Genomic DNA, 22,963 nt, shown 5'->3' with positions numbered 1-22,963 from the left:
CAGACTTATTGTTGATCAATTTCCCTTACTTTTTTTACTCTTCTTAAAAATGGACTGATATGATCATGTTGCATCTGATTGCTGAGCCTGTTATTTAAACATTTACAGATCAGTTCACTTACAGAGGAGGGGAACGATTATTTGATCCTTTGCTGATTTTTAAAGTTTCCCCCTTACAAAGACACGAGCAAAGTGTATGAAATATTGGTCCCTAAGTCCCTATCCAATTCTACGTGCACTTAGCAGAGAAACTGCCCCAAAGGAGAATGTTTCACCTCCATGGGGATGATGTTCTTCAGCCTTTCAGCAGCATGCTGCAGTATCTCATGCTGTGTTGGGTAGTAACGCATTACTTTTGTCAGTAACTAATACTCTAATGCATTACTCTTGAAATAAAGTCACTCAGTAACTGTTACCACACGGTGTGTTTATCCGTTACTAGCTAAATGAATACATTTCAGCCAGCAGCTGTGAGCTTCTTCCTGTTTACTGCAGTGATGCAGCAGGACATGGGCAGTGTTGCAAAGTCCGGTTCTTGTGCTTTTCTGTGAAGTTGCTAAATATCGCCAGTCATGGGTTTTTGGTCCTGCTTCTTTAGTGTAGTTGCGTACTTTGGCTTCCTCTGCTCCTGTTGTGAAGCCCTTCTCATTCTCTCACAGCTGTCTTCAGTAAAGCAGTAACCCCTGGTCATTGCTTTGTGGACAGGGGGGTCTGGGCCCGGCCAGGCATGCTGCCACGGGATGGGCTGGTACATAGCCTGGTGTTTGGTTGTCCCAGGATATGGCCTAGGGGCATGGGGGGGTGAGACTAAGGCATTGTCCACACGTAGCCGGGTTAGAATATAGAATATACGTAAAAAAAAAAAAAAAGAGTCTACACCATTTCATTTCTTTAAAAAACTCCATCTACACCTTTCCGCATAACCGCGTTGTTAAGCACATTCATAAGCATGCCAAACCTTTAGGTGGCAGTAGCAACCCTAATCTTTGGACTTAAAATGGTTAGGTGGTGGACAATAACTGTCCTTAATCTCGTCCTTCTCCTGTGGTCGTCCATGTGGAGCAGTATTTGAGCTTGTAAAAACAAACAAACACAAAGTGCCTGGTGAGTTGGAGGATATAGGTGTGTATATGGGGAGGAGTGGGGTCACAAGCACTTTTGGGTGAGACCAAGGGGTGAGCTCGGGGTGGTGGGCTGGGTCTGGGCTCTTCTGCTGTCCTCCTCCTGCTCCTCACCTGCATGTGGTGGGTACCTTCTGGGGTTGGTGGCAGCTCACTGGCTCTGGTCGCTGTGCGGTCTGGTCATTGGAACAGCTGCTCCTAGCCTGTCCTGGGGGGGGTCCTGGGGAAAACAGGGTGCCCACTGCTTCCGGAGGCTCACCTTCTGGATGGAAGTCTGCTTCCCTCTGGACTTACTTGCCCTGATCCCTCTCCTTCCACAAACTCTCACACAGACATGTAGGGTGTTGGGAGGCATGCATGCGATCCTGGGTGGAGCAAAAGGGGCCATTTTAGTGGCCTTGTTGGCTGCACCCTTAGGGCGCTACTGGGCCCTGCATTCTGGCCCAGGGCGTCTTCGTGGTGGGGTGGCATGGGTTCATGCTGCATGATTGCTCCTGATCACTCGGGTCTCTGGGCTGCCCTAGTCTGCCTCTAGCCTCTGTGGAGGAGTGGTCACATTTGCACGATCGTACTCATCTCTATCACTCGCCATTCCACATCCTCTGCATGCTGACACGGTCACCGAGTTGTCCAATGGGTTCATACCCTAAGAGATACTTGTGTTTAGGTAGTTTTGTGTATTTCTGGTACTTTGGTTGTTGTTGTTGTGATACATGTTTATTATTTATTTATTTAGTTTTTTTCTTATTTTTAAAGAACTCCTGATGAATTTCAGCTTAGTTCTTCTGTGAAATCTGTAGGAAATTCTCTGTTGTGTTTCTGTACAGGTGTAGCAGCTGGTTGTCTGCTGTTAGGTTGGATTGAAGGTTGTTGCTTCTATCTGTTGTATCTTTGTCTCCTCTTTCCTTATTTTACTTTCCTTTTTACTTCTGTTCACTGTTCTCCTTTTTGTCTGTCCCCTCTGATCAGGTCCATCAGGATTACATAAATGCATCATTCTGAATTAATTAATAACATTATTAATAAATATATAAATAAATTAGATTATCAAGAGGAGCATTATAGCCATAAATCTCCACAAACACAGCAGCCAGACCATCATTCTGCTGCCACCATGCTGGACAGGACAAGTTAAAAAAAAAAAAACCCTGGTTGTGGAACAGAAACATGAACACAACAGTCCTTGTTTTCAGGAACTAGTGTCCACTGCCCCTGTTACCTTGGTTACCGTGGGCAACTTCTCTTGATAGAGGGGCAGAGACAATGCATGCAAATAAGTAAGGAAATATGTAAATAAAAATATACATAATAAAGAATAAGAGAAAGAGAGTGCATTGGAGGGTTCAACATGCAGCAAAGATTTCTTTTTGAGCTGTTGCTGTATTACTTTTTATTGATTTTTTTAATAATCTGCTCGCCTGAGTTAAATAAATTAGAGTTGAAAAATTACTTTGTGTTTGAGTTTATTTTTTAACACTTTAATTATGATGTATAATAATGACCGTCCTGCAGTGTTAGACGCTGTGTATTGTCTTTGTATTATGTGTAGAGTCGTATTGCATGTTTGTTGTATTATATGTGAAATACTGTTGTGTCTGTGTTTTATTGGTCCACCTTGCAAACGACGTGCTACATCTCAAGGGCTTTTCCCTTAATAAATTGAAAGTGAAATTTAAAGGATATTAATAGAATCATTTTTAAGAAGGTTCTTTAACAAAACTAACTAAAAAGTTACTTTTAACAAAAGTTACTTTTTAAAGTAAATAAACAACAAAGTTACTGAGTTACTTTTTGAATGAAGTAACTAGTTGCTGTAACACTGATGAAGAGTAGCACATCCAACTAGCAGCGGCGTAGATGTAAAGCACACGTTCACCTTGTTGTCATATCCTCTAGTTATTTAAAGCAAACTGTCAGACCACAAGAGTTAAGCTCGCTGCGATGTAAAGGAAATGTTGCTTTGATGATCTATGGCTAAGGTATGAGAGCCGCAACAACGTTGTATGAAATGCAGCACCTGTCTCACATGCTTTAACAGTTAGCATTTTATTTAGCATCATATTTCTCTCCTCATACCTGACTACGCTGCTCCCTTTGTAATGTGCATATTGCACTGAAAACTCAGCCTTATCTTTCCTCTTCTTCAAGTACATGCAAGCCACACTGCAACACTTGTGGGTGGTCACGAGATTTTAACAAAAGATCATCATTATCCACAAAGAAAGACATTATTATTTCACTTTTCACACACTCTTTGCCCACTGCTTTAGTCAAGTGTTCACAAAGCAAAGAGAAACATCCAAAGTGTTCCAGCCTTCATTTCTTTGTAGATATCCAGGAAAAAATAAGTGCAGTGATTCATTGAAACATGTGCAAACAAATGTAAAGAAATACAGTATGTGACACAAAAACAGTTTGTCCAATTCTAAGGAGCATGAAAGTCAATATTTAGTCATTTACTATGATCAAGAGAAGACGAGGACCTGAATGTAGGATTACTGGCTGGAGAAAGGAGGGCAGGTTTAAGACTCTATTTAACTAAAGGCTCTGCAAAAATAAAGCACATGAATCAAAACTAAATAATTAAAACTCATAACATATAACTGACAAAGTTAAGCTAGAAAGACATGAAGAAATACCAGGGCAGGAAAGAAGAAGTTTTTGTTTGGCATGAAGCAAACAAAAACATTTATACTGAGGAAGCAGATGAAGCAAAACCAGGGAGCAGGAAGCAAATACAACAGAATACACGGGAGGGGACCTCTGCAGTAATAGACCAATAATATGGAAGGCATAGCAACAGAATAAAAGAACTTGCAAACATAGACACTACCAAACTTAAGAAAGCCCCAGTGAAAACTGAAGAGCACACACAAGACTTGAAACAGAAATCTAACAGCGACTAAACCACAAAAAAGAACAAAAAACCACAGATCATATTCTGTCTGAGCAGCTTTAACCTCCAACCCAGTCTGAACCCTCTCAGAGGAGCTTTCTGTCATTTCTTTATGTTAAACTGCAGGTTGTGAAGGTCAGAGCTCAGATTCATATCTTCAGTGTGATATCTTTCTCAGATTGGCAAGGACATGACACTGATACCAATGTTTGATCATTAGTTTCTGACGTTCTCCTGGTGGATCCCAGTAATTAATGCTTGTCATTAGAAATCAACAACTGTCCTGTGCTTATTAATATTTGCTGGTATTAGTTCCCCAGGCTTCTTAAAGGACTTTCCAAAACTCTTCTTTGGATGTTTCTGCCTTTTGTTCTGTTCTCCGTCTTTGTTGTCCTCCTCATGCCGTGTCCTTGTTGTTCCACTGAGCTTATTGCTGTTATGTGGCTTGTTAATTTGGTTAGTCTTTCATTCTGCTGTGGCAGCACCTTTTGTTATACCCCAACAGTAAATCATTTTCTCCCTCGTCTGCTATTTTCTGCCTCTGGTGTACAACTCGTGGTGTACAAACATTATTATAACCTTCTGCTCCCCGACCTGGAATACCTGGCAGTGCAGACTGTTTAACTGGTTAGAGAACTCAGCTCGATCGTGATCATAGTGGCCTACGTACCACCATGAGCTAATGCTAAGTTAGCGCTGGAGGAGCTGTACTGCCTGAACACCAGGCAGATGAAGGCTAATCCAGATTTTAATTGTACTTTAACCACGTACAATTAAAATCTCTGCTCCCCAAATTCCACAAATTCATAAACTTTCCGACAAGTGACTTACTGTAACATTCCAGGAGCATACAAGGCTGCAGCAGCTCCTCACCTCAGCATGTCAGATCATTTTTCTGTGGAGTTGTTCCCTGCCCACAGACCTCTGATCTGCAGGGCCAAACCCACCACCAGAACCATTCAGGTCTGGACTGAGGAGGCTTTCTTAACTTTACAGGACTACTTTGAGCACACAGACTGGGGAGAGTTCAAAGAGGATGCTGATCTGAAGAATCCACCCACCAATGTTGCACTGTTTGTACCGCTTCCATCAGGAAAGCCTCTATTAACAAAGAGCCTGAGGTTCCCTTTTTTTTTTAACTGGTTCTTTTCTAAGTTGTCTGTTATGACACAACGCTGGTTGATCCTTTGACATAGGAGCCTTTTGTATGCCTGACTGCGTCGATGTTCAATCCTCTGAAAGTATTCAGGTACCAGGACTAGACAGAAAATCCAATTCAACTTTATTTACAAAGCACTTTAAAGCAATTACAATGGCCCAAATGCTGTACAGAAGAATAAATGCACCATAAATAAAACTAATAAAATCATTAAGAACCAATAAAATCTAATAAAACAAGTTGAAATATATAAAGCACTGAAAATGTGACAGAAAATGTCCAAAGTAAAACTTGGTGGAGCTGGAGAACTGTCAATCAAGACAATCTTATAAGATTACAAATTATTCTGGCTGCAGGGACGAGAAACACTGAATGCAAGACTTCGTTCTAACTCTTCACATAACAGATTTAACTCCACAGCTGATGACGTTGCATAAAACAAGAGACCGACACTGGCACAAAAAAAAAAAAACCTGCCACAATGATTTTTTTTTTCCAAACTCATTTTCCAACCCCTCCAGTAATTTTTTTCCCCCCCAAAAAATGCAGAAACCAAACATATATCCCTTGTGCTGCTTTCAGTGAGTGAGGTTTCTGCACTGTTTAGTCAGCACCTGTGAGCTGCTTTGCACATGCTCAGTGTGGTCCTTGTGGTGCATTAGGAGGCTGTGAGAAAATGATCATATATGTGGAAGTAGCTATTGTATTTTATTCTGAGGTTACTGTTATGTCCAGGAAACACACGGACCACAACGTTCAACCATACACCACAGTTATGTACATAAATGAAGAATTAATAAAGCTGCATGCGGACTTTATTAACATCCTTTTTAAATGGTGTTGGTGAAATGACTAAATATTAGAGCTGGGCAATATATCGAGACTTTATCAGGCTCGATATAGAATGAGGAAATATCGTTTATATCAAGATATATATTTTTTAGTTAAAAGTATCTTTTCTTTTGCATTTTGCACAGCTGTAATTTTGTGTTGTCATTGAAAAGTGTTTTTCATTAATTTTGTTTTAGGAGCATTCAATTTAATATAAAACTACTTTAATTTCAGTCAACTGTTTTAATGCACGTGCTGCTGATCCTTAATGAAAGTGTATTTAGCACTGAAGGCTGTAAATTAGAGTTGTCTGTTTGGCTACTTGACAAAAAATATATATATTGAGATATATATCGTATATCGTGATTCAGGTAAAAAATATCGTGATATAAAATTTGGTTCATATCGCCCAGCCCTACTAAATATTAACCAGCATTTGATACCAGCCTCAAAACTCTTGCTTTTATGGCCTTAAGTTTCATTTTCACTCTGTTTGGTTTGTAAAATATAATTTTCTAAATGCAAACATCGGTTGTTTAAGGACAGTTTATCAATTATTCATTATTTATCCCTTTTTTCTTTTCTTTTAACCACCTGCAGTGTTTCCATATGCAGAAAGTAAATGGAGACCAGAGTTGTAATCACAAGGTGGACAAAAACAACTCTTAAATGGGGTTAATATGATCTGTTGGCGTGTTAATGGGCAACAAATTGTCTATTATAACCTGGTCTCACAGAAATGAGTGTATTTATGAGGTAGAAAAGCATCTCTTGGTGAGAATAGTCCAGTAAAATATGAAACTCCAGCCTTACACGAGTAAGAGCAAAGATTAATGCCTCCTTCAGCAACACAGTAAACGTCTACATCATCACATGGACAAACACCAGCTGCAGCTCTGTATTCAGAAAGGGAACATGGTTGGGAAACTCATTCCTAGTAGAGTTTTGAAGCCTTTATTAAAGCTATTACCCATTCTGTCATGAGACTGAGATGGGATGGGGATGAGCATGACTTTCTCCTCATGGTATCTCTTCAACTCCTGCAACTTTACAGGTCATTTGTTTATATTGTTAACCTATTATATGTTGTTGCTGGAAGCCCAAGAGCAGAAAACAGAAGAGGATCCGTTTAATCTCAGTAGAAATGTATTCAGGTCACAGGTAAAGTAATGCAGTGCTGGGCTCAGAGAGAGGATCTGTAGCCTGAGCCTTGATCGTTGTGTTTATCTTTGTGGGCTGGGACCGCCCCGTTCACAGGTTGGACTGACATGCAAACGATTGATATTGGCCAGTTATCACTGATGGGAGCAGCAAACCACTTCTCATGTGATAGATTGGGATATGCTGTTCAGTGTGTTTGTCACTGTTGACACTCAGGCATGTTTCTGCTGCAACGGGTCTGACTCATATTTCTTATTTACATCTGCTTTTTGCTTATCAGTCACACTATGTGCTGGAAGAGTCTGACCCAGGACACACTGTCATATAAGCTCAAGGGGAAAAGTACAGGTTTAAGGCTCTCATAGCAGATATAAAACAGTTAAAGAAATAGCCATTTATAACAATACTGTTAAATACAAACCCATACAAGTGAATGAAATCCACTTCAGGTGTCTGGAGATGTCTCTTTAATCTAAATGATAAATATAAAATATATATGTGACTCAGGATATGAGGAAACTACATCCCAGCTGTCGGGAAGACAAGACATATTATTCAAAACATCCTTTCTAGATTACATTAGCAAATCTTGACTATATGATTCTGTTTAATATGTCCAGCCCAAAATGTGTCACATTTTGCCTCCCCTTAAATGTTTTCTGGACATGTGCTAATGGGAGGGTAACCTCTAGAGGGATTATTTATCCTTTCTGGTCTGGGAATACCTTGGGATCCCCCCCAGGAGAGGCCTCTGGGAAGAGAGCATGTGTGTTTCCCTACTGAACCTGTTGCTTCAATGACCTGACCTCAGATAAGTGGATGGAAATGGATGGATTGATAAAGTTTGCAACAAAAGGGAAAATGAATCTTTTCTCTTACAGCAATCTTAAAGTTCGCATTAAAAACAGGTGCAACAGGTTCCTGACCATTCGTCAGGGTGTGATTAAAGGGATTAGTGGAGTCTAAATTTATTATTTAGATTATTATTCTTATTTACCAGTAAGAAAACACTGACACCAGGTTTAAGCCATCCCGAGCAGATCATCTCTGTGAAAAGTTTCCTGAGTCTTCTGGACAATCTCAGATATTCACGAGAAAGAGTCTCATCGTGTTTCTGAACAAACTGAATCTGGTCTGCTATAAACAAGCCTTGTTTTCTTTCCTCTACAGTCTTACCAGCCCTCTGACAGGAGCCTCTTCATCCATACCCTCCTCATCTTCGCTGCCCTCCCACCCTCCAGCCAGGCCATGTCGACCCAGACCTCCACCTCCCGTGATGAAGTCCTCCCAACTCCCCTCCCGACCTTCTCTGCCTCCATCTACCCCTCCATCCCTACCTTCTCCTCTCCGTCCTGGTTCCACACCTCCTCCCTCTCTCTCCTCCAACCCCCTTCCTCCATCTCTTCCTCCTCCTCTCTCCCCCATCATCGTCTCCCCGACTCCCCCACAGTCAGCTGTCTCCTCTGATCCGCTGCCCTCTTTTTCTCCTCCTCCATCATCTCCTACAGTTTCATCCCCCTCTTCCTTCTCTCCTGCTCCCCCACCTCCCCCCGTTATCCCTCCATCCTCACCAGCTCCTCCATTGCTGAACACTATAGATAAACTGGTTGGGAGCGTTTCTGTGTGGCAGCCGGAAGGACTCAGCCAGGAGCAAACCAGCAGTATTCTGGAGAAAGAAACAGCCGGGGTGAGACACAAACTTCTGCCCTGATCTGATCTGAAAAGATGCTTTCCTAAAAGTCTTTTTCTCTTCTTGTGATAAGTTGTGGTAAATAGTGATGGATAGCTTGCCCTTTAGGTGATCTACAGACATTTTTCACACCTTTAGGAGGTTTACAATCCAACTGCAAAATTTTGTGTTTATTCAGAGACTCTGTGGTAAATCCACAATGACTAATCCACGATTGTTTATCACATTTTAAACATAAATAAGTCATTATCACTACTGTGTTGCTAAGAGACCTGTGTTTTGATCTGGAAATAGTATGAAGCAACTTCCTGTCAACCTCTCAAGCTCAGTCACCAAGCAACTAAGCTGTGATACATATAGAAAATGCTTTGGGTTCTAAAATGAGAAAGATCCTTCTGTTTAATTCAAATGATCTTTTACACTCACCGCCCACCTCATCAGGTCCACCTTCTAGTACCAGGTTGGACCCCTTTTTCCTCCAGAGCTGCTTTCATCCTAGTTGGGATAGAGTGAACCAGTTGGTGGAAACCTTCCTCAGAGGTTTTCTCCATATTAACATGACAGCATCACACAGTTGCTGCAGGTTTGTCGGCTGCATCCATGATGAGAATCTCCCGTTCCACCACATCCCAAAGTTGCTCTACTGGACTGAGATCTGGTGGCTGTGGAGGCCGTTGGAGTCCAGCGAACTCATCGTCATGTTCTAGAAAGCAGGTGGAGATGATCTGAGCTTTGTGACATGGTGCATTATCCTGCTGGAAGTAGCATCAGAAGATGCTCCACTGTGGTCATAAAGGGATGGACATGGTCAGCAACAGCCTGAAGGGGAAGGAGATCCGTTGATCCAAGGCAGGATGGATCCATGTTTTCATGATGTTTCCAGCAGATTCTGAGCCGAGCATCTGAATGTGGAGCTGAAATGGAGACTCATCAGACCAGCAACGTTTCTCCATCTTCTATTGTCCAGTGTTGGTGAGTGTGTGTGAATTGTAGCCTCAGTTTCCTGTTCTTAGCTGGCAGGAGGCTCCCGGTGTGTCTTCCCCATTCTCCTCCGACATCAGACCAACAACCAAGCCATGTTCAAAGTCACTTAAATCCTCTTTCTTCCTCATTCTGATGCTCAGTTTAAACTTGATCAAGTCGTCTTCACCATGTCTACATGACGGCATTGAATTGCTGCCATGTGATTGGCTGATTAGATATTTGGGTTAACAAATAGTTGAAGAGGTGGAGCTGATAAAGTGGACGTTGAGTTTACATGTCACATGTTTTAATTTAGTGTTTAACAGTAAATCAAAGTTTTAACGGTTCATGCTGACATTTGCAGACGTTCCTGGTTCACAGTGCAGAAGAAAAACCCTCAATGATTTCAGTACGACAGCCTGATGAGCAAGGAGGGGCGCTCGTACACAACCTGAACATCAAACGGCACAAGACGTGTGCGTGTTACACACCACAGAAACTTCCTTTTCCCACATCAGTAAAACAACTGAGCCGGGATTCACTCTCAATCTGCTTTCTGTTCTCAGTCCTTCACCTAGAGGGTTCCTCTCTGGTTTTTGATGACATCTTCAAACTGATCTCTTTCTACTGTGCCAGCAGGTAACACACACATCACACATACATACATACATATATATATATATATATATATGTATATATACAATATATACATATATATATGTATATATTGTACTGTTATCAGCTTACCACAAGAAAAAAAGCGCATATGTGTATTATAAGAGCAACCATCTTGAATTAATGCTGTTTTTCTATTTCAATCCACCAATCAGAGACATTCTCAGCATCCCACTGAAGTTACCCCAGGCTATCACCACGACAACCAAGAAAGAGGAGCTGGAGGTCATCTCAGGGATGGGTGCAGGTAAATAAATCTACATCTTTACAGCACAGCAATGGCAGAAGAAAACTGCACAACTGAACATAAATGTAAATATAAATAAGTAGACATGTAGAAAAATAGAAAACACTCAGCCACAATGTGAATTCACACGTTAACAACACTTCTGATACATGATACACCAAACCAGCCAGAAAATAGCATGACAAGCAACAAGAATCCAGAATTAGTTCAGGTTAAAGATGAATAGTGAAATATTTTATTCTGTTCTAGTCAACATGAATTTACCAAAGGGCTGTGCATGAGCACACAACGACATCAAAACCAAACAACTGGGGCAGACTAACTCTAATCTGCCCAGTCTTAGATGTAGTTGTAGTTTACTGATTTTGGTAAATGGTTGATGGCAGGAACCACCAGTGAGCATTAAACTGTGTAGTCCATCACCAATTCCGGACCTGTTAGGCCAGCGTCCCACAGAGGTCACTGGCCTGCAGGAAAACATGCTGCAACACGCCTGATTCAAGAGAAATGGTTTTCCCACAACTTGTCAAACTCTGCATCAGCTTCTTGATGAACCATTAGGTGTGTGGCAGCAGGGCAACATCTAACGCCTACAGAACTGGTGATCTCTGGGGTAGTTCATGACAATGTATAGTTCTCAAACCAAGACATGTGCATTCATTCTAATCCACACCATTAGTGGGTGGGAGTGAAGTGGAAAAGCAAGGATGAGATTGGGCCAAAGGTCTCGCTTAAAGGCCAAGGGGTTCAACACCACCCAGTCAAGTTGATATCATTTAACTACAGATGTATTTCATTGGCTGGTCATGTACTGCTGGGACACACAAAAACCCCTGACTTAGCTGATCAGAACAGAACACTGAACAGAGACAATGCGGCTGGTAACCGACCCCTTCCTGCAGAGTCCTAAAGATAATAAACTGGAAATGATTCAGCAGATCCAGAGAAACAGACAACAGGCCAAGAAAGGTGAGCAGAAAGTGTGGGAAAGAGTAGTAAAAAAACAAAAGTTAAGGTTTAAACTAGAGTAAGTTAACTGCAAGTTAACATTATTTAATTATTTAATTAGTTAAATAACATCTTGTTTTTACAATGTTAAGTTAAAAAACGTCTCTCATTTTATATCATGTCTTTTTTTAAGGTTTTAAGTTTCAAAAAGTCATTAAAAACGGACCTCACAAATTAGAAGTGCTGAGATTATAATCCAGCAGGAAAACACACCTGGTGGCTGGAAATGATTCACATATGGTTCCCTCTGTGTTTAGAAAGAAGGCAGCTTCACTCAGCTTTAAATTCATCCTACTGATTTGGTACCTTTTAACAAATAAATCCCAAAAAACTGCAATCGCTTATTTTATAGGTCTGATTTCATCACATTAATGTTAAGGTTGAGAAATTGTCATGCTCTCTGGGTTTTTGGTTAAGTGATGTTTTACTGTTTTGTAGATTTTCTTGGTCATTGTCCTGTCTGGGTTCCTGTTTTATTTTAGTGGTTCCTTCCCTTGTGTGTTCTGTTTTGAATGTGCTGTTTTTTAAGAGATCAGAAAGAGTGGAGAAGCCAACATTTGTTCAGTTTTTGGGGGAGGAGGGCTATCAAACATCAGTCATGGGAAAGTTCAAGTTCAATGTTAGCTGGATGGATGATCTCACATTTGTGACATAGTTTATCTCTAATGAGGAACTCAGAGGGAGTTTCCGAACTTTGTTTCCTGATTCTGAAATAACTACAAACCCTACGTGGTAAAGATAAAACAGATATAAAATTTGGTTTAGCTCTTTATATCATTAAACTCCTTGTGGCCGATGTCAACAGAGGAAATGAATTACTTTGATGTTTGTGTTATTTTTTGGGCTGTCAGTTCCAATAAGTGTTTGAACTAATTGTAAGGCCGTTTCAAGCGTTTTGCCATGTTATGAATGTAAGGTCTTAAATTTGACCAAACAGGCCTTGAAAAGGTCTTAAAAAGTCTTAAATGTGGCTTCCTTAAACCTGCAGATGTCCTGTTATGTTGCAGATTTCTGGACATCTCATCTGAACCAGAGGACAACAAATCAGGATGACACCATTCAGCCCAGCATGTACCTGTATGTCAACCCAGTCACTGTGGAGGAGCTGCCCAACAAAGACCTGAACCCCTCTACCTCCAAACCCAACTCCTCCATCAGTGAAAACCTCACCTCCTCCCTGCAGAACGGAGAAGTCTCTCAGATCATCAGCCCACAGGTCAAAGCTCCACCTAAAACCAGCCAGGGGATCAAATACAAGCGCCCCCCACCTCGACCCCCCAGCCTGGGCTCAGGGTCTGGGATGGGCCTCCTATTCTCCTCTCCCCCCTCACCTCAAACACTAACTTCTGTAACTCCAGAAGCTGAAAAAAAAGAGGAAGGAAGGCAAGGAGTAAGGGAGAGGGAAGACAAGAAGTTGGTATCAACATCACCTCCTCCTGCGAAGCCTCCCGTCCCCCTGCAGAGTCGAGCTGCTCCGCCTCTGCCTCCGGCTCCACTGTGTCGCACCTCCTCTAGAAAAAACACAGGCCGAGATGCCTGGGAGGGGACGGAGAGAGAGAAGGGACACAATCCTGCCAAGAATCCTGAGAGGGAGGGTGGAGGAGAGAGAGGAAAGGAGAAAACAGGAAGTAGAGCAGGTCAGCTGGGGGAGGATGCTGAGCCGGAGGCCGGCAGCCCACACAAAGAAGAGGATAGAAATAAAGATGGAGAGAAGGAGGACAAGGAGGTCAAACCAAAATTCAGCTCCCAGTGTCCATCAGTAAAGAAACCATGTCGTCCAGTACCTCCACCTCGGACCAAGCCAGGTGTCACAGACTCACCTGGAGGAGGATCAACCAATCAGAGCGCTGGGATGAAAATCCCCCCTCCATCGCCGGCTCGACGCCCGGATGTGTCGCTGTACTCACCACAAGGGGGCACCGCTCTGGGGGCTGAGCTCGACTCCTGCTCTACCAGCAGCACAGAGGAGGAAGGAGAGCCGAACCAGGAGAAGGAGCAAAACCACAAGTAGGTGTGAGATGGTCTTCATCACTTCAACTCTTCCTCACGTCCTCAACGAGGCAAGAAAAGAGGAAAACAGGTATATCCTGTTGTATTTTACCAAGTTGTGGGATGTGGGAAGATGAGTTAAGATGAGAGATAAGATAAGATTAGATAAGACAAGATAAGATAAGATGAGATGAGATGAGATGAGATGAGATGAGATGAGATGAGATAAGATAAGATAAGATAAGATGAGATGAGATGAGATGAGATGAGATAAGATAAGATAAGATAAGATGAGATGAGATGAGATGAGATGAGATAAGATGAGATGCCTTCTTATGGCATAGAAGACTAAAGGGACCACTTTGGTGTCATAAAATTTCTGGAGCCGAGCTCCATGCACACCAAAGGACCTAACAGGTGGGTGGGACTCTGGTTCTTCCTGTGCAGGGTGTCTGTGTTGTCTGTGAGCCCAGTTTCTTGCTGAGGTGACCCCCCCACAGTCCCAGTTGGAGCCCTGGATGTTCACCGGTGTGTGGGGGAAGGTTTTTCATGGATGTCATCTACAATCTCCTTCATCTTGTTGGTATTTTGGAGCAGGTGGATCTGCTCACACCAGTCCATAAAATCAGCAATAACCCCTTGTTCTCCTGCTCGTTGTCCTCTGATACACGGCCAATAATGGCAGCGTCATAGGAGACCTGCAGATGACAAACGGAGGAGTTGTAGCTGAAGTCTGAGGTGTAGAGTGTGAAAGGGAACGGTGGGGGTACTGTCCCCTGGGGGGCCCCTGTGCTGTAGATCTAAGTTACAGCCACTCTTCCTCGTGTACTGTTGTCTGTCCATGAGGTAGACCTGATTGTCTTCGTGAATCCAGAAGCAGCAGGTGTTTCTGTTTCTTTCTCCCAGATAGTTCTGTTAAATCATCCTTCTCACTTCTTCATCTCCTCTGTCCTCATCCTTCTCACTACTTCATCTCCTCTGTCCTCATCCTTCTCACTACTTCATCTCCTCTGTCCTCATCCTTCTCACTTCTTCATCTCCTCTGTCCTCATCCTTCTCACTTCTTCATCTCCTCTGTCCTCATCCTTCTCACTACTTCATCTCCTCTGTCCTCATCCTTCTCACTACTTCATCTCCTCTGTCCTCATCCTTCTCACTTCTTCATCTCCTCTGTCCTCATCCTTCTCACTACTTCATCTCCTCTGTCCTCATCCTTCTCACTACTTCATCTCCTCTGTCCTCATCCTTCTCACTACTTCATCTCCTCTGTCCTCATCCTTCTCACTACTTCATCTCCTCTGTCCTCATCCTTCTCACTTCTTCATCTCCTCTGTCCTCATCCTTCTCACTACTTCATCTCCTCTGTCCTCATCCTTCTCACTACTTCATCTCCTCTGTCCTCATCCTTCTCACTTCTTCATCTCCTCTGTCCTCATCCTTCTCACCATTTCATCTCCTCTGTCCTCATCCTTCTCACTTCTTCATCTCCTCTGTCCTCATCCTTCTCACTACTTCGTCTCCTTTGTCCTCATCCTTCCCACTTTCTCATCTCCTCTGTCCTCATCCTTCTCACTTCTTCATCTCCTCTGTCCTCATCCTTCTCACTACTTCATCTCCTCTGTCCTCATCCTTCTCACTACTTCATCTCCTCTGTCCTCATCCTTCTCACTTCTTCATCTCCTCTGTCCTCATCCTTCTCACCATTTCATCTCCTCTGTCCTCATCCTTCTCACTTCTTCATCTCCTCTGTCCTCATCCTTCTCACTACTTCGTCTCCTTTGTCCTCATCCTTCCCACTTTCTCATCTCCTCTGTCCTCATCCTTCTCACTTCCTTATCTCCTCTGTCCTTATTGCCTTACTCTGGAAATTCATATCAACTAAATATTCTGAACACGTCTCAGTTTGTGTAATACAAGGAGACCTGAGGATCGTGGGATTCTGGGATATTGGAAAGGAATGACACATTAAACATGAATTAAAAATAAATCTAGAACACAAATAACTTTCATGCTGGGAGGAATAATGTATCACAGCCGCAGGATTAGGTGATCCAGCTGTGATTTTTGTCTGTTTAAAATGATGACTTTGAAGCACAAGTAAGCCTCCTCCTCTCCCGGGTCTTTGTTGGGCCAAGACAAGAAAAAAGAGGTCAAGGATTTGTAAATTAGGAAAAGATCATTGTAATAATATATCATTTTTCTAATTATTATGGATTATTATATATTATTTATATTATTGTATATAAATAAATTGTTATATTCATTTTATCATGGTATAATTTTAATTTAATTATCTTTTTTCATGAGAACAAAGTCTAAAAACTCATTCATTTTAACGTCAATTAAAAAACATTTTTACTCGCAACAAAAAGAAGACATCATTATAGACGTTATAATCTGACATTGTTTAAATCGGATCATGATGATATTCTGGATGTGGTGGTCCACATGGTTTAAATATAGGGGGTACTGGGTGGGCTGCTGGGCCTTTGGGGGGTTTTCTCAGGTGACTGACCTTATGGCTTGGCCCAGATCTGTGCTCTTTAACTGCTTCTCATTAATATTTCACTTTTCCATGTAGTACACACAGTTTATTTTATTTTTGACCTCTTTTAAAATCTTATTTTAAAAACGTCCCACATATCACATTTACAAGCATCTGTAAATTTTACCTTTGGATGCATTTTTCTGACTGTGACAGCGCCAACAGGAACCAGCAAAAAATCTGATATACCGTACTTCTCAATTCTAAAAGTGGATTATATTCACTTGGGTTTTTTTTTAAGTGATTAAAAAATTTAATTAAAATAAAAAAGATCAGTTTTTCTCTAAATTAACAAGATTGTTTAAAAAAAAGAAGATAAATTGTCTACTCTATCTTTCATGGCCGTCTTTACCAGCAGGAGATAAAGACAAATTAAGAAGCTTAATGAATATTATTTAGAGTCTTATAGGACAAAACTTTACCTACACTGGACTTTATCGTTTTACATGAGATCTGCAGCTCATCTGTGCAGAAAGGAAAGTTTCTGTGATACAAGAGGCTGCAGCTTCACTTCTGTCATGTTTTGTGTCTTTCATCTACATTGCCAACGTATTTTCAAGTTGTTCATTTAGCAAAAAGGTGAGAGTTCAGGTAAAAGTACAGGGAAGGGTTGGCGTTCTCCCATAATACACAGCATGAACTCTTTATCACTCATTTTCTAATAATTCAAACTTCTATGAAATTCTATGAACTTCTGTGAAAATTTTCAAAGACATTCCACCAATCTGCTCTTCAGAGTTATTGTTAACTGTGGTGAAACAACTGGAAAAAATGTGTGATTTCTTGTCTGAAGGAACACTCAGTGTCTTCAAGCTGAAATTGGACTTTCAAGTCAAACTGTCTCTCCTGTCTAGATTTAAACATTCACACACTTGTGGTCCTAACAGGTACCTAAATGTTGTGGCGATAACCAGAATAATGTCACTCGAGGAGGCTGATGAGTCCTCACAAATACCACAAGTATGCTACATGCTGATGAGAGCCTTTCTTCCCATGGTTACTGTTGCTATGGAGGTCAGATTGTTTTCTCTTGAGGTCCATCTTGAAGTCCATCATTAGCAGATACTGTATTTACTAAACAATTTCCAGGAAGCTGTCAAAGAAAAGAAGCATACACGTCCGTTTCTAAATATTCTGTTTCTGAATGCACACTGCCAGTTATTCTAATTTAATCCATCACAGGACAACATAATCCTTGTATTGTTACATATTGAGAGGAAAAAATTGAGCATCTAAATGCTAAGCTGCATCTTTGTAGGGAGGAGAGTTAAGAAAACTGGACCAACACAACTATTTTACAGTCTGTTGTGAGACTGGACTGCTTTAATGCACATTCTGATATTTGCAGCTCAGAGCAGACAGACAGGCTGTTGCAACCAGTTCATTTGCATGTTTACTTTTCCATTTTGGCCAATAAAAGCTGCTCGCCTCCACTAAAATGCTCAGTGTTGCAGATCCAGAATGTCACGTGCATGAAGCTAATTGGAAGCAACATCTGCTATGTGATATTTTTACTTTTTGCCAAATCCACACTGTCAGGTTTTATTATTCAAATGATGACTGACTGGTATTAAGAGACAGAAAAAAGGCTGAAAAGAGCAAACATCCACAACCTGGATCAGCCTGCACTGCTGACACAAGGTAGTCTGGGTTCGTTATTTTGAACTCCAAGCTTAGATTCTGCAGCCTCAGCAAACATGATTCTCTAGTGGAAATCATTGCAAGGACTCAGGAAGACTTCCAGAAACCACAGATGCAGGTTAAAGCTCCATCATGCAAAGAAGAAGCCAGATGTGAACAGGATCCAGAACCAATTTCCTCCGTCTTCTCTGGACCAAACCTCATTTAAAATGGTCTGAGGCAAAATGGAAACCTGGATGAAGATGTGAACTAGTTTGTGGAAAGCATGGACGGCGTGTCCTGCAGACTAAAGAGGAGAGGGAGCATCCAGCTTGTTATCAGTGGACAGGTGAAAAGCTGCATCTCTGATGGGATGGGGCTGCATTAGTGCCTATGGCGTGGGCAGCTTCCACATCTGTGAAGCTCCATCAATGCTGAAAAGTACATGGAGGTTTTAGAGCAACATCTGCTCCCATCAAGACAACATCTCTTTCAGGGAAGGCCTTGCAGATTTCAGCAAGACAATGCGGAACCACCTGCATCCATCACAGCAGCATGGCTTCACAGGAGAAGAGTCCGGCTGCTGAACTGGCCTGCCTGCAGTCCAGACCTTTCACCAGTACACAACATCTAGAGCATCATGGAAGCAGGAATCCAGCAACCAAGGTCCAGGACTGTAGAGCAGCTAGAATCCTGCATCAGACCAGAATGGGACGACATTCCTCTCCTAAAACTCCAGCAACTGGTCTCCTCACTTCCCAGACGTTTCCAGACATGATAGAAGAAGAGGGGATGCTATCCCATGCTGAACACCACCCTGGAACTACTTTTAACAGACACTTCATTTATGAAATAGTAAAATGTCTCATTTTAATGCTTTCAGTCTTGTAAATGAAATGTCTTTTTGGAATTTGAGTTGTAAAACTGTATGCAAACATCCAAAGTGCACCCCAAGTGTTCATGCAGACAAGTTAGCGATAGTATAAACTGGAAATCTTCCAGGGGATGCACAACATGAACAGTCTGTAAAAAGGAAGCTAGTGAGGGGGGGTCCAGAATAGAAACTTGTGGTGCACCACCCCGGACTCTAGCTGAGGATGACATAGCAATGAAGAATAAGAGAGAAAGAAAAACCTAACTGAGAAGAACTGACTGACTCGTGCTGCTTACAACCTTACAACGGGACTCAATGAAACGGGAAGATTAAAATGCAGGATCAACTATGCAGGTAAATTTATTTTGCAGCTGTTTTTTACAGAGATAATAGATTACATTAAAAACAAAGGAGCTTGAAGCCATGAGCCACATAAATAGCTCCATACCACAGCACTCAAGTCAGATTAAGTAAATGTAGGAGAGGATCATCTGCAGGCTGAAAAAGACGAGTGTCAACTGAAACTTCAACCCAGAGTTTGACACATAGTAAAACAGCTTATTAGATTCCAGCTAAAACCCAAACTAGTTGAAAAATGTGTCATAACTATGTTGGTTCATACCACAAAATGTAGCTGTTTCGCCAGTAGGGCTCAAACATTGTTTTCCATTGCATGAAACTGTCAGCAATGATCAGTAACTGTAAAATTACTGTATTTTTAAGTCTCCCAAAACATTCCACACCCTCATTTTTTGGGAAACTGATGCAAATGTGATGTTTTACAGTTATTTGATGTTCAAAAATCTTCATAAAAAGATAGAACAGAGTGGATGTGGGTTTTCACAAAGAGATGTGAAAAGAGAGAATCAAGTTCAAGTACCCTTCTAGTTCAATATTATCGTGTTTCTGTCAGTTGGTTAATATAGAAAATACATGGTTTAGATTATATACTGTCAAATAGACAGTTACAGGTTTGCATCATATATTATGTTTGTCCTTCCAATATGAGAATTACTTAATAGGACCTCCAATAAAGACAACCAAATAAATGTAATCTATCAATGCCCTTAAATGTGACCCCTACATGTCACAGGTTCTACCACAGGGCACCGGTTCAACACATGCATGCAAAAAGTGCTTCTAGGGTTGTGTTAGTTTAATTACAGGTCAAAATCTTACTGATTCAGGAGGAGCAAAGTGAGATTTACCCAGACAGTTGAGAAATAGACCAGACCCTTTCCTTCTTGAAATTGCTGAGGAGGTAATGGGATTTTGTGGAGCCAGAGAAGACCTGTGTTTGGACCCTGCTGCAGGGGTACAGGGTGCCTGAGTCAGTGTTTAGTTTGCTATTAGGTCCCTGTAAGCTCAAAGTGAGAGCTGTGTCTGCATTGTAGGTACATAGCTTGTTTAGTGCATGTTGGACTCCACTAAGGTTGTTCCTTGTCACCTGTCATGTTTAGGGTGTTCATGGACAGGATTTTAAGACGTAGTCAGGGAGAGGAGGGGTTCTGTTTAGGGACCTTAGGACTGCATCCTTGCTATTTGCAGATGATGTGGTTCTGTTTGCTTCCTCAGCATTAAATGTTCGGCATGCATTGGGGTGGTTCACAGCTTAGTGTTAGGTGGTTGGTATGAAAGTCTGAGGCCATGGTTTTAAACCAGAAAAGGGTGGGGTGATCCTTCCAGATTGGGAATGAGTCTTTGCTTCAGGTGAAGGGGTTGAAGAATCTCAGGATCTTGTTCGCAAGTGATGGTATGATGGTGTAACCAAAGGATTAGGATAAATGAGCTGTGTCAACTTATTTGCAAACATGACCTGGCCAAGAGGTCCCAATAGAGAGAAAAACAAAATACAGAATCACATAGAGACATATGAATGTATAAACATATCAAAGAAGGTAAAAACACAGATTCTCTAAAAGACTTGAGAAACTTAATGAGCAAAAAAATTACAAAAGTAAGAAGAACATGAAGGCAATGTGAACAGGAAAGAAGAGAAAAAAATGTTTTCCACGTCTTAAGTTGTGTTCTGTTCCTATATTATGTTATTATAAGTTCCCTATGTCCTATGTTGTTGTATTTTACTGTTTTAGGTCCATCTACCTGCCTAGGGACTAAAGATGGAATTTAGTCACTGGCTATAATCTTGCATGAAAATGTACAGTAATATACCTAGTCCCTATTCTTAAATAAATCAATTGAATTATATTAAAGAAGAAAATGGATGGCTGAGATAATTTTACTAAAACACTTTGGTCGCTTCATGTTGGGTTTAGACAAAAACATCACCTGGTTATGTATTTCAAATAATAGCAGTTTGGTTAGGGTAGTGGTTGTGGGAGTGAAAACCATAAGGTTGGTAATGGACGTCTCTCACAACCATTCAAGGTCTCAGATCCTTTTGATACAATTAGAATTCATCCTTGTGTGCATGAAGAAACAACAGACCCTAACCCTAACCCCCAGCCAGTCCTGAAAACTTACAGGTCTTTACTGTCCACCAGTTTTATTGGTTCAGTTGGTAAATAAGCAATTTAGCAACAACTCAGTTTTTTTTTCTTTTTTTCTTTTGTCATTGAAGCTCATGATGTCTTCAACTGGCGTTTTAACAAGAAGAAGATTTAATTCAAAGTCTTACTGGCTGCAGATGGGTCATGAAATTTTTTAAAAAGCTGGAAACTGAATAGATGAGACTTTTCTACCAAGTCCTTATAGCTTCTGGAGAGGATGAAGCCACGATACTTAATCACAAGTGTTGACCTGCTGTCATCTGAAGCATAAAACTGATGAGAAAAAGATCTCATTATGATTTATTACTGATTAGATTTTGGTTTATCTGATTTTCATATGCTGTAAAAATACCAAAGCTTCAGTAAGTTGCCTCTATCAAGGCTGTTTCTACTTTCAGTTTAGCAACAAACTCCAACTAAAACTACGTCAGACTCACTGGACTGGTTTTCCCTGTAATGCCGTAAATATTATATTTTATTCATACAAATTCTTTTGCATCACTTTATGGTAAAAAACTTTGATCAAAGCCCTGTTGTATACAGTTTGACAATCTGGTCGGCCTTTAAAGGGTTAAACAGCCAGGTGGCTTGTGGTTAGGACCACCATGGGAACACACAAAGTGCAGTTTAATTCTATTTTATTCTAACATTTTAGATATTTTTTATGTGACCCACCTTCTGTAACAATTAAATCCTTCATAAATGCTTTATGTTGGATTTTTCTCTCATATAGTTTGTATGTTTAACCTAAGGAAAAATGCAATTAAATAAGTGAAATTTTAAGTTTGATGTTGGAAATCTTTTGAATATATAATTTAAGTGTTTTGTTCAGGTGCTCAGATTTACTAACAACAAACTTGAAATACATCTAATATGTTGTAAGTTGTAGATGTAGATGATGTGAATCTTTTTAGATGATGTGAATTTTTTTAGATGATGTGAATCTTTTAAAATGGTGTGAATTTTTTTGAGGCATCCTAATACGATACCAACTTCCTGTTTAGGAGCTTTCCATGAATACTGGACCAATTAATGCCAGTATCAGAGGAATTTATGAATTTATCCGCTTTAGAAAAGAGAGAGTTACTATGAGGATCACAAATACGATTTATTATTTTCCCTTCTAGGAGCATTGCAGAGAGCCGCAGCCCCAAAGCCGGCATTAGGAGAACCCCCACCACCGTTATGTTGAACCGAGCTCGCAACCGCCTGTCCACTGTGCTGACCGGACTCATCAGCCACGACCGCCGTCTCACCAAGCGCATCATAGAGCTGGCCAGGGATCCTCTCAGCTACTTTGGTAACCTGGTGAGTACATCATTCAGTCGGGTGTGATTTAAGGTCCGCCTGAAGACAAACACTAAAAGTTGAGTCATGCTTTGTTTTAGCTGAAAGAGCACCGAGCTTTCACGCTGGAGACCATGTCCAAACACTCAACCACCACAGAGCTCTTGCAGGAGATCAGACAGATGATGACTCAGCTGAAGAGTTACCTCCTGCAGAGTACAGAGCTGCAGGCCATGCTTGAGCCACAACATCAGTATACACAACTAGGTAATTTCATCATGCATTCATGGGGAATGCCGTGTCTCTGTCATTTCCTGCTGAACTATTGCTTGTTTCCTGTGGAAAAAAAAAGACAGTGATGGAGGCGTGGGCTTTGATCAGAGCTAA

The 22,963-nt window shown here is 41.2% G+C and overlaps 1 protein-coding gene across 2 annotated transcripts in view; it reads left to right on the top strand.

Annotated features, from left to right (window-relative positions):
* Window positions 1-22,963, top strand: part of rin3 (Ras and Rab interactor 3) — a 44,984-nt gene that overhangs the window by 15,428 nt on the left and 6,593 nt on the right. For both annotated transcript variants that reach the window (XM_041971948.1, XM_041971949.1), the window contains 7 exons: window positions 8,339-8,855; window positions 10,186-10,297; window positions 10,388-10,460; window positions 10,652-10,743; window positions 12,759-13,758; window positions 22,417-22,597; window positions 22,678-22,843. In XM_041971948.1, the coding sequence (XP_041827882.1) occupies window positions 8,339-8,855; window positions 10,186-10,297; window positions 10,388-10,460; window positions 10,652-10,743; window positions 12,759-13,758; window positions 22,417-22,597; window positions 22,678-22,843 (2,141 nt within the window). The remainder of the gene's footprint in view (window positions 1-8,338; window positions 8,856-10,185; window positions 10,298-10,387; window positions 10,461-10,651; window positions 10,744-12,758; window positions 13,759-22,416; window positions 22,598-22,677; window positions 22,844-22,963) is intronic.

This window comes from Melanotaenia boesemani, chromosome 20, assembly GCF_017639745.1.
Source record: "Melanotaenia boesemani isolate fMelBoe1 chromosome 20, fMelBoe1.pri, whole genome shotgun sequence".
NCBI classification, from domain to species: Eukaryota; Metazoa; Chordata; class Actinopteri; order Atheriniformes; family Melanotaeniidae; genus Melanotaenia; species Melanotaenia boesemani.
The sequence above is the reverse complement of the archived record's forward strand: the minus strand, read 5'-3'. Positions and strand labels throughout refer to the sequence as shown.